The 12025-nt window shown below is 37.4% G+C and overlaps 1 protein-coding gene across 1 annotated transcript; it reads left to right on the top strand.

Moving 5' to 3' along the window:
• Nucleotides 1–3236: 3236 nt before the first annotated feature.
• Nucleotides 3237–11863, top strand: LPXB (lipid-A-disaccharide synthase B). The gene is made up of 9 exons (XM_087323790.1): nucleotides 3237–3319; nucleotides 3655–3978; nucleotides 7351–7450; nucleotides 7524–7629; nucleotides 7745–7968; nucleotides 9528–9606; nucleotides 10793–11031; nucleotides 11330–11556; nucleotides 11636–11863. The coding sequence occupies exons 1-9, from the start codon at nucleotides 3237–3239 to the stop codon at nucleotides 11805–11807; spliced, it is 1554 nt and encodes a 517-aa protein (XP_087179916.1). The 3' UTR covers nucleotides 11808–11863.
• The last annotated feature ends 162 nt before the right edge of the window (nucleotides 11864–12025 follow it).

Genomic DNA, 12025 nt, shown 5'->3' with positions numbered 1-12025 from the left:
GGCTAAAAAAACTACTTTATTGCCAAAATTTGTTGAACAAACATTGCCTTGGGCATGAATGCTATCTGATATGTTTGATCATTTGAAAACCAAGTCATTTGGCTCATGGGATACTAATCATTGGGATGTAGTGTTTGGAAAGTTTGACGGGCACATCAAAGGTTGTCCGTTTAGCTCAAAGCTTCTAAAGCATTGGAAGGAAGTATTACAACACATAAAATGGAGAGGTAGGAATTCAAAATAAGGGAATTCTTTACGCCTCGAAAGCTTACACTGGAGTGTTATATTCTCACAGTCACTAGCTGAACAAGAGCCTAGGAAAGGCTATTTTTTTGCAAAGAAGGGGCTGAAATCAATTGCATATGTGGTAAATGACCAAGGTCACTTATTGCACTTCAATGACATGACATGTCGTTATAGTCTTGGACCACATCATTGTGTTATCTGGAATCAAGTCACAAAGTTGATACTTCCCTTAGTATTTGTGCCACCTCTTGATGGAGATCGTAGGATTCAGGATTGGATGTTACAAAAAGGGAACATTGTTATTCCAATGCATAACATTACAACACATTCGGTGTATATGTTGTTGCAACCTGTTCCATGGTTTCACAAACATGCAAATGCATCATGGAACCTACACAAAACGCAATCTTGGTGGAAAAACAAGCTTACAAGCTTATGGAGCTCTGATATTCCAGTTAAGCAACGGGTATGCCTATGGAGATGCCTATTGGGTGTGCTCCCGACTGGGTCGAATCTTCAAAAGAGATCGATAGCCTCACTGCATTGTGCAAGATGTGGTGGACGATTGGAAACGGTTCCACACTTATTATGGACTTGGTCATTGTCATAGACAGGATGCCACATGGAATGGTGGGGTTGAACCCATGGCCTTCTGGTCTTATTGGGCAACCTTACCAATTGAGCTACATCCATCTATGCATTATTGTATTGTGTAAGACTCAACTTATTTCATTATAGATTGATCACTAGAACTTTCAAGAATCTTTTAGAGAATGCATCTTCATGCTCTCTCTAGAAGTCTTCTAGCTTTCATGCATACCTCCACATTCTTGTATAAATACTGGGGCGCACCTTGATTACAATCAAAGTGAACAACACCAGTTACGAAAGCATATACAGTTCTTGTTTATTTGTCTATCCTCTCTCTTGATTGTTCTCTTGTCTATGCTCTCTCCCCCGCTATCTCTTAATATTGAGCCTCGTCTACTTGTCCTTGAAAATATTGTGATCTTGCTTATGCTCTCGCTCTCTCTTAGTACTTAGCCTCATTCCACCTGTTCGTGATACTCATTCACTACAACATTTGTACAAAGACTAAGTGCATCTCTTTATCACAAATTTCCTGGCAGAAGGTTTGGCAAACACTTTTGGATATTTGGACAAATTCCGTGCGCCCTATCCAACAATGCCTATTTTCTCCAATAGACATGATTTTGGGCACTCTGGACCATTTGGACAACCCACAATAATAAATTCTTTGATGGAAAATAACAACATGAAGTTAGCTTCTTTAAGCAATCCCTCAGGCAATCTCTATTTGATTGTTTGCAACTTAGAGACATCACACTGCAAATTTACAATCTTTACTTTGAGTGCTTTTAAGCTCTTTAGTGTCTAATCAACACTTGTACATTTCACTTTATTCTTTGTGGGTTTTCACCTCACTTTGAGGTTTCCCACTAGTAATAAAAGTGTTACTAAAAAAAAGTAATAAAGGAAGAAGCATACTTCGGCTATTGATCGAGGCGGGGAGCTCGAAGTGATACAAGGATATTACATCAACAAAAGGGTGGTGTTGCCATTGTTCGTAGGAGAAGCCTCATTGACACCATAAAAGTTGAGTCCCCATCGAAAACTTAAACGACATCATTCTTAATTTCGTTTGTAGTCACCTTGACGTCCATTTTTGTAACCATTATTATGTAAACCTATTATAAACTCTAAGATAAGAATGAGATTTTCTTGCTAAAAACTTGTGGTTTGGTCTTAATCAAGGTTTCATTGTGTTAATCTAATGTGATTAGCCTTAATCTTGTTCTTAACCGTATGCAAATTTTTGTAACCCAAATAAGCAAATTTGCAAGGTATGCAATCAAAACCTAGTGGAGGATGAATATCACTCACTTATCACATGATTGGTGCATTAAGGTAATTCACGAGAAATAAGATGACTTGTGAGATAACCATGATAATGTAATATATCATATTAAAATGTCCACCAATAAGGGTGAGCACATATGTACATGCATTATTTTCACATAGAGAGTTTTTACTATAGAGAAGGAGTCACATGCAAAATGATAATATGTTCATTTGGTCCTGTTGGTCAAAATTGGCCTCATCATGGACAATAAATTTTCTATTTTATTCTATTCTAACAATGCTCGTATGCAACAATGCTGATCATGATTAATAGGTGCCACTTTTGAGTAGCAAGTTTGTTGCACACACTTTTCTCTCTCCCAAGCCTTGTGTAGAAGCTTTGCACGATAGAACTTGTGTTAAATCATGCCAAGCTCTACACGATAGAACTGTTGTCGTGAGCTGGCTAGAATAGAATTCGAGTTCACCACTTTGAGTTCTCTCATATAGGTTTACTTGTGTATGGAAAACATGAATGCTAGCCAAGCATTGTGTATGCATTGATGTGACATACTAAGCATGCCATGATGGTAGATTGCGACCATGCATACGTTAAGGGATATTATATATATAGAGAAGCTATAATAAGGTTGTGACTATTTCAATTCAAACCTAGTTCTGGGGTAAACTTGTAGCTCTTGTTCTTTATGTATATAATAAAAATTTCCTTTTTCGTAATTTCCTTATCAAATTCATTCTTGTTTTTGACTTCAGGCTTTGACACACCAAGCATTGTTTTGTTTTGTTTTTTGTATAATGAAGTCATACCATAACAAAGTTACATGAACCCTGGTCGGTCCCCACCTTGTTAACTGCATAATGCTTAAAGAATTATATAACCGAACCCTTATAACTTACTACGTTTAGTTCATATTGAAGTCATAAAACTCAGAAAGAAAATGATTTAAGGGATAAATTGTTGCGTTGAGTTCAAATGGAATCACCAAAGCTTTTAATTAATGGGTTCATATTATAACTTGGTCCTATAAGATGCTCCCTTTTAGTGAAATTGACTTTGTAGACATTTTAGTGGAACTTTTACAAGTGGAAACCTAGTTTGAGAGGAGATGTCCACACCACATCTTTATGATGCAGTAATCACATTTGATGTAGACTTGAGACATTTGAACATTGTCGAGAGTGTGAATGGGCAAATAGGGACAATCGATGCAGATGACGCACAATCGATTTTGGGATTCCTACTACTCCAATCATAATGCCGTAAGTAAAGCCGAAGTTGTGGGGGTAAACCACTGTTCTTTACAACGGGAGGGTTACTTTCACTAATTGCCCGAAAGGCTACATGTAGCGATGCAAAAGCCATTATTCCAGAGCGGATTGCCCATATCTCGGAACGAAGAAGTGCGAGAATACCCCCCCGGGAAGTGTTTCCTTTAGTTCTTGGGATACCATAGCCATAGCCATAGCCATTGAGCTGAATAACCTTCCTCCTTACAGTTCCTCAATGTTATGTTGTGGTCAAAGGTGGGCCACACAGAGAACAGAGAGAAAGAGAGAGACAGAGACAGAGACTGAGACTGAGAGTAGTATGTGGGCAAGAGCATGGTGTAGGCGGCTCTGGCGAGCTTCTTCGTGGACAACCTCAGCAATAACACCGCCACCTCCTCCTCCTCCTCCTCCTCCATCAACAGGACAACGGGGAAGAAGACGATTCATCTCCACGGATACAGAGATTCGTATATTCCTCATCGCGGGAGAACCCTCCGGCGATGTGATTGGGGCACGTCTCATGGACTCTCTCAAGACTTTGCTGCACCATCGATCGTTGAAGTTTTGTGGCATCGGAGGGTAAGCATCCATCACCATCGTTTGATCGATCGATAAATTCATGGAAAATTTACAATGGATGAATTTGTCGGGTCACATAACCATTTTGGGATGGTATTACTTTGGTAAATGTAGGGGTCGGATTCAGCTCCTCCACACAAGCTCAATGCTTTTTCAGAGTGTTTTTGCATAACCAAGCAATGATATGGCTCTTCCTAATCTCGTAGTACCGTGTCATCACATAAGTGAACCTTTCCTAACATGAGTTTCGAACATTCGTCTGTTTCTAGGCATAGCATTACATGCAAAGAGTTTGGATCATTTAAAAGAATTTGTTTTCGACATAAATGTCTGTTATAGACTAATGCTAGAGTCATGGCAAGAGTTCTACACTGGTTAGGGCCAAAACATGGGAGATCTGAATGTTTGTATACCAGGAAGTCTCCTAATATTCTCGTTAGAAGCAGTTACAAATTGCTATTATGTTAGGTTTATGGTCAGTCATTTCATATTAAAGACAACACTCTGTACAAAGAAATGATTTGGGATTAATTCCAGAAGCATTCTGTGTCAACATTAACCCCTCTTGCCACATTCCTTCCCGCCTTTATGCTGACTTCTACCCAGTGTTCAAATCCATGGATTGCAATGCACTTTTGATTGCCCCACTCCTCAGCCTTTTGCTACCTTGAAGTTCACATTATAGACACGTCTTAGGTTGGTTGATGATTTCACACAACAGAGTGATTGCTTAATACAAGGGAAAAATTCTGGTTTGTTAGGACTGAGTTAGGGAAACATCAAGCTCTATAGTTACATGCTATATATAGTGTTCAAAAAGTTCAGTTGTCAGATGGGAGGTTTTATTTACTTTCTCCCCAAGTTCTTGAAATCAGGTAGTACGAAATCACATGATCAATGTGAACAGCTGAGGGCCAATGGCCCTTTGATAGTAAGAGCTATAATTGGCAGTCTCCATGATTGACATGTAGTTGGTCCAATTAGTATTGGCTTCTGATATCTTTGGAAGTGTATGCATCCAATCATAAACATTTACCTTGCAAGTCACTTTAGGTTAGGTCTACATAAAGTCACTTAAAAGCTAAAAGTGACTGGGCTTTTTGAAGAGTTCATGGTCATGAACATGGCTTTCTTATTCAAGAAGACATTCTTTTAACATAGAAATCAGAACTCCGTTTTAGAGAGGATGGAAGTAATTTTAGAGTGTCAAAATCCGTACGAATCATAGTTTATTTGCTTTCTTTTTTCCTAGTGTGCTCATTGGAACATACCTTAGAAGCTGTAAATGCGGCTTTTCGTGGTGGAAATAGGCTTAAGTTGTGGACTGCTTCTTATTATTTCGTCTTCCATTAATTATCAATAAAGAAATGGTACTCTTGTATTGATTGGTCATGGCAGCATCCCAGAGGAAATACAAGTGAGTTGCAGTTTTGTAGCATATGCTTGTAGGGCAAGTTCTCTTTATCGAAATTCCTTTTTGGTTACGGTGTAATTTTGTTTTCTTCACCTTTCAATGCATTATCAATTGTACCTTGATTCTTCAAAAAATTCATCACATGCATAATTGCAAGAAACCCTATGGGTAACATGGATCAAAAGGAAGGAGAGAGGATTCATATAGAAAAGTATCAGAGAAATAAGAGCAAGAAGAGATGTACAAGAAGCAAGAAGATGAGAAAAGTTAATAGCAGTAGAAGAATTGCTGATTGTAGTGAATCTATGGTCATCACACTGGTGAGAAGAAGGAGAACGGATTCATAAATAGCAGAAATAAAGGAGGGATAGGGAGGAAGGATAGAATGAGAGAGGAGCATGCAAAACAAACCTAGAAGGATACATGATCCTTAGTCATTTATTCCACCTGTGTGGCCATGCTTACACAAGCCAGCTGTCAGAATGATTAATCCTTGCACATAGAATTGCCTTAATTCTAGCAATAATCATGTAACCAATTCCTCACAAGAACTGCAAGTCGTGTGACATTACTTTTCTTGTGAAAAAGGAAACTCTTGATTCCCTTATGGTGGCTCCAATTCCTAAAAAATTATGGTTTGCGTAGGCTATCCACTGCTTCACAGAATTTAATGTTTCTAAAAATTAGGATTTCAGTGTTCCACAGTTTTAATTATGGATTCTGAGAATTAGAAGGATGCATGATCCTTAGTCATTTATTCCACATGTGTGGCCATGCTTACACAAGCCAGCTGTCAGAATGATTAATCCTTGCACATAGAATTGCCTTAATTCTAGCAATAATCATGTAAACAATTCCTCACAAGAACTGCAAGTCGTGTGACATTACTTTTCTTGTGAAAAAGGAAACTCTTGATTCCCTTATGGTGGTCCCAATTCCTAAAAAATTATGGTTTTCGTAGGCTATCCACTGCTTCACAGAATTTAATGTTTCTAAAAATTAGGATTTCAGTGTTCCACAGTTTTAATTATGGATTCTGAGAATTAGAGGTTTAACTTGCCAAAGAGGGACAAACTGACATTCAGATAAGTTTGATTTTCTCATTTTGCTGGAATAATGTCAAGAAATACCTAGGGATGCCAAGATTTGAGGCCAATTATTGTGTGTTGTTGAAGCCTCTCAACGATCACTCTCTTTTTTTCAAGTATTCTACAATTACGATGAAGTGGGTTAAAGCTGATCAAGTTTAATTTAGTTAATCATCACCCTCAAAATCGTACAGCTGGTTTCACTGTATCCTTTTTTTGCGCATATAGCTGAGGGTTTTATGCATTGAGTTGATGTTTCTAGAAAATTTCAAGTTCATAATAGATAGATCACACGATCTTTCTATCTGCAAGATGAAAATGCTGTGGAAGCCAAATTCTTTAGTGGGTATGGCTACATTAGTCTTTGCTGAACTCATTAGCATTTATGATCTAATTTTCCGGCTGATCTAATCATTTGAGTCCTAGAGATTTGAAGTGAAATACCATAAAAACAAACTAGCACTACGGCAATGGACAAAGATGAAGAGCAAATTCTCGTGTAGAAGCACAATCATTTTTCTTGTGCAGCAAGTGCCCTTACCAACTTAAATGATAGGACACTTGTTGCTCTTCATCTTTGTTCATTGCATTAGTTCTAGTTTGTTTTTATTGCATTTCTCTTCAAACTTTATGCTGCTGAATTTTGACAGCCATGTCACGAGAGTAATTGTGTTGATCATGGCACAGAGAAATTGAAATCTGTGCGTCTTCTATATAAGAAATTGATCTTCATCAACTTGTCCGTGTATTTATTCTAGATTTCTTTATGGCATAAACCTTTTAACTTGTCAGACACTGAATTCAGATGCCTTTTCCTTTGACAGATATAATCTGTGTATAATTTTCAATCTAACACTAAGCTTTATTCAGCGCTTTAATGGAAAAACAGGGGCTTGTATCCGAGTTTTTGATGGATGATCTTGCAGTTATGGGTGCAATAGAGCTGTTTCCTTACATATTCAGATTGAAGGTATTATTACCAAATCTAGTTTCTGTGCTAAATTTTATACAGATGCCTAATTATAGTAGGCCATATGGTACAGGCACGCTTACATCAAACAGTGATGGCAGCTTTAGCTTTCCAGCCTCATATTGTTATTGCTGTTGATTCAAAAGGATTTTCTTTCCGTGTACTCAAACAGTTGAAAGGTAACAAGAAAATAAAGTTACGGAGGAATAGCGCAAAATTCAGGATCTTGTCATTTTTCTGATGTATGCATATTGAGTTTGCAGGAGCTGATGATAGATGTCTTCTTGCTTTTAGAAAACTGTATCAAGCTTCAGCGGAGGTCACCTTTGAATGTTCTTTATGTTGCTCCATCAGTGTGGGCATGGAAGGAAGGGGAAAAAAGGTTAAAAAAGTGGATTGATGTTGTTGACCACATGCTTTGTATCCTTCCTTTTGAGGAGATAATTTGCAGAGCCAATGGTCTATCAGCAACATTTGTGGGACACCCTGTTCTTGAAGATGCCTTTTTTGATCCTTTGGTAAGCCATTGATCAGTTTTAGCTATCCAGTAATGAAAGCAATTTATAATATTCACAAAGTAAACTTACTAATTAGGCAACAGTGGCATTACATTTTATTTTTATCCATGGTTGCAATTTTAAAAGTCGTCTACATGAGAGCATTGATGATTTGAGTAGATATGCCATAGCCATCCAGTCTACACTGTACATTAAGCATGTGGACGTAAAGTCTGATGATGAAGATAAGGGGTCTCTCTCTGGGTGCAATAACGCTCAGGACTTGTAGTGGCAGTTTCAATGCAGTCATCATGATGTGCAGAATGTGTACATAGATTTATATTCATATGCATATATCTCACTAGCAAACCATATAAAAATCAGTCATGGGACTATCCTAGGTAGCATAGGCCACTTAGGTTAGAAGAGCAAATGCAGTATTGGAGCTAAAACAAATATGGCCGTAATCTCGAACTCGGGTGACAAAGATGAGGAGCCGCTCTCAAGGTATAAAAACACTCGATTCTCGTAATGACAATCTCAACGCTGTTGTAATGTGAGAAATGACATCATGGTATGAGTCTGTCAAGTCTTGTAGAACACTGTATAAATTTTAATCTTCTTGGAAGGGAATAACATATACTTCCTTCACCTTCTCCCTGTTGATGTGATTCACGGTTACCAGATGTGGCTCCATATGTGAGATTCAGTCTTTAAAAAGTGTAGATTGTAGTTCAAACTGGCAAGCCGATAGTTATGAATAAATTAGGAATGAGGGGAAGAAAAGGAATGCGTTTGAGTTTTCCAAAAGTGAAGAAATAGAAAGCACATGTTTTCATATTAGTAAAATATAGAAATATAATACAAACACCGTTTATTTCTAGGAAAAAGAGCAAAAATGGGTTACACAATTTGAGGGGGGAAATAACCATTCCTTGGAACTATGCAGGATAAGCACTAACTAGGCAGTCATAAGCCTATTCCATTTCTATTCTATGGAAGAAGTCCAACTGCTCCAACCTCTGCAGGCTATGCTCTAACTAGGCAGCCGTAAGCCTATTCCCTTTCTATTCTATGGAAGAAATCCAACTGCACCAATCTTTGACAAGGATTGACATGAAGGTCTGGCGAGGAAATGTGAATTATAAACCATTATCACTTAACAAAGACAATGATTCTTCATGTAGTGATTGGAGATCTGCCTGGCCAAACATTGCCATATGTACGGCATTATCATTCAAACTACATACATGCATCTGAATTAAATGGAACAACGTTAATGAGGTTCTAAACATGTTTTGCACACTTATTCTGTGGGATTCAAGGTTTCAGCATGGAAAGAGCTTTATACATAGACATAGATCATTTTTACCAACTCAACTGCTTGATGCCCAAATAAAAATTTAGGATTATGATTAAATGGAAGAAGTGATACACCATGAAACACAGTACTTGGAATTTCTCAGCATGAAATGTTTGTGCATATTCTATAAGAAGTAGTGTTTCTACTTGTTATCTTGGGACCTTTGTCAGTAGACAGTTTCTACTTGTCAATGTCTAATGGTTTCTCCAATATACAGGAATCCACCACTTGGACATCAAACTGGCATATAAAAGGAGTGGATAATGAGTTCTTCTCGAAACATGATTTATGTAGAGGTATTAATTCAATGCTCAGTCAAGTTTTTCCATTTAAAGGTTTGAAGGCTTGATTGTCTACAATTAAGAAGTCTCTATTTCTAAATCCTGGTTATAAAGCACATGAAAAAGTAAAGAATCAATAATATACTGAAAATACGACTTAAGCTCCTGTGAAGGAGATTGTCTCATGCAATAGGCACAAGGGATATCCAATAATGAATCCTAATACCAAGTTATATCCTCATTAGAAACGACCAATGAAGGCTGCCAAAGGCTCTTGAAGTTTCCATCATAGGCTATGGAATGCTATTCATCAAAGACTTGATGACATAGAATTCATTTTATATTTGGATATTAAAAGGAAATATGCTGATTCATAGGAATCAGGATAGAGTTGCAACAAAAAACAACTCTATGATATTGAAACGTACAGCATAGTTTGTAGCATAAAATGTCCGTCATTGGGACAGCACGACTTCAAGAAAATGATGCAGAATATGCTAGCATTTCCTGTATTATGGATATTGTATGCTATAACTTGGTCTTAGCTTTTGAAGCAGAAACTAGTGTGGATAGATTAACACTAATTGTGAACATAACTGATTTCGATATTCATATCTAATACACATTTAAAAAATGGATCACGTCATGGTGAGTCAAACCACTCCAAATACTCTATGGCTACAGAGATAAGACGGAGACGGATTGCACAGTTTTGCTTGGCTTTCTTTGTGCAAGACACAATGAGAAGTTTTTACTATAAAATCTGTTTTCATTATCCAAGTCATTTGTGGAAACCATATATTGTGTATTTGTACTCTTAGTTCAGACACCTTTACCTGTAAGGAGGTCATTATTGGATTTCTTTGTGCAAGATACAATGAGAAGTTTTTACTATACCTCTATCCTGCATAGCCTTCTTTGTGCAAGACACAATGAGAAGTTTTTACTATACCTCTATCCTGCATAGCCTTCTTTGTGCAAGGCATAATGAGACGTTTTCACTATAAAATCTGTTTTCATTATTCAACTCATGTGTGGAAACTATATATTGTGTATTTGTACTCAATACTACAGACACCTTCAGCTCTAAGGAGGTCATTGTTGCATTTGCTCAGTCAAATGCTATTTATGTATGCGATTGTTTAGCTCAGCAAGCTGTTTCAATTTTCCCAGTTGATTTAAAGGGATTAAATCATGTTAGGTAGCACATTGATGAGTTTGCTTCCTGGGAGTCGATTGCAAGAAGTGAGAAGAATGATGCCAATCTATAAAGAAGCAGTAGAGATTCTGCAGGAGAACAAACCAGATCTTACAGTAATCATTCCAACTACATTCAGTAGTGATCTTATAAAGGCAGTGGAGAGTAACATCAACAAGTGGAATGTTCCTGTTGTATTGCTGCCAGGAGCATCTTTGAAAGAAAAATATGAAGCGTTCAATGTATATAACTAACCTTTAGTATCTAGAAGTTGATGTATATAAATAAAATAGGGGAATGCTCAGAAATACCCAAGTAATATTTTGCTCATTTTTTGCAGAATGCCCCCGAGTTTTCATTATTTCCCCAAATTTCCTTATGAAACCTCCGAAAATGCATTTATATGCTCTATTTAAGCTATTACGTCATCAATTCATCCCCTTTTCTCTCTTTCAGGGTTGAGCAAGGGTGTAGTGATATAATGTAAATAGAGAGGCATTTGCAACATAATAGTTTCAGTAACATTATGGTGGCATGCAGGCAAGCACTGTTGGATTGTGTACATCTGGGACTGCAGTACTTCAGATGCAACTAGCTCGATTGCCCTGTGTTGTTGCTTATCGTGCAAATATTGTGACTGAATGGCTTATCCAATATGCAACGCAACTTGAATATATGTCACTACCCAATATCCTTCTGAACTCTCCAGTGATACCCGAAGCACTGTTTTCTAAATGTAGGCCATCATATCTTGCAGAAATGTTAAGGTATGGGAGAATCTATAGAAGTTTCTGATTTTCACATTCTGTTATTATCTTAGGATATGTCCTATCTCCTTCTTTTCAGGGATACCATTGAGAACAAAATTTTGCAAGAGAAGCAAATTTTAGCAGCCCATAAAGTCTTACCAATGCTATCCCCGAAGGTTGGACATGATGACATGGGTCATCTGATCAAACCGAGTTTTATGGCAGCAAAAACAATATTAAACCTTGTGGAAATCAAGGTAGATAGATAGTGTACCTTCAATAACAGAATTTGGGAACTTGTAGATAATTGAATGCAATTTTTTTTTTAATTCTATTTCATTATCACAAATGCTCTAATTTTCTGATATTGGTGGAAAATAGGTTTTTTAATTATCGAAATCACAAATGCCAATGCAGCTGCCATTGTCAGGGATGGGGTGTGTGAGGAACCATTGAGACTGTGCTATGCTCTAGATATTGGACAGTG

The sequence above is a fragment of the Azolla caroliniana genome, unplaced genomic scaffold (genome assembly GCF_043228905.1).
Source record: "Azolla caroliniana isolate FFs.n. ecotype wild unplaced genomic scaffold, voAzoCaro1.0.p SCAF_1, whole genome shotgun sequence".
In the NCBI taxonomy this organism is placed as follows: domain Eukaryota; kingdom Viridiplantae; phylum Streptophyta; class Polypodiopsida; order Salviniales; family Salviniaceae; genus Azolla; species Azolla caroliniana.
Note: the sequence above shows the minus strand (reverse complement) of the source record. Positions and strands in the feature narration are given on the sequence as shown.

Coding starts and splice junctions, on each gene's coding strand:
- LPXB (XM_087323790.1), top strand. CDS start 3,237: ATGTCCACACCACATCTTTATGATGCAGTAATCACATTTGATGTAGAC. Junction 3,320..3,654: donor ATTGTCGAGAGTGTGAATGG/GCAAATAGGGAC, acceptor TTGTGGTCAAAG/GTGGGCCACACAGAGAACAG. Junction 3,979..7,350: donor AAGTTTTGTGGCATCGGAGG/GTAAGCATCCAT, acceptor AGCTTTATTCAG/CGCTTTAATGGAAAAACAGG.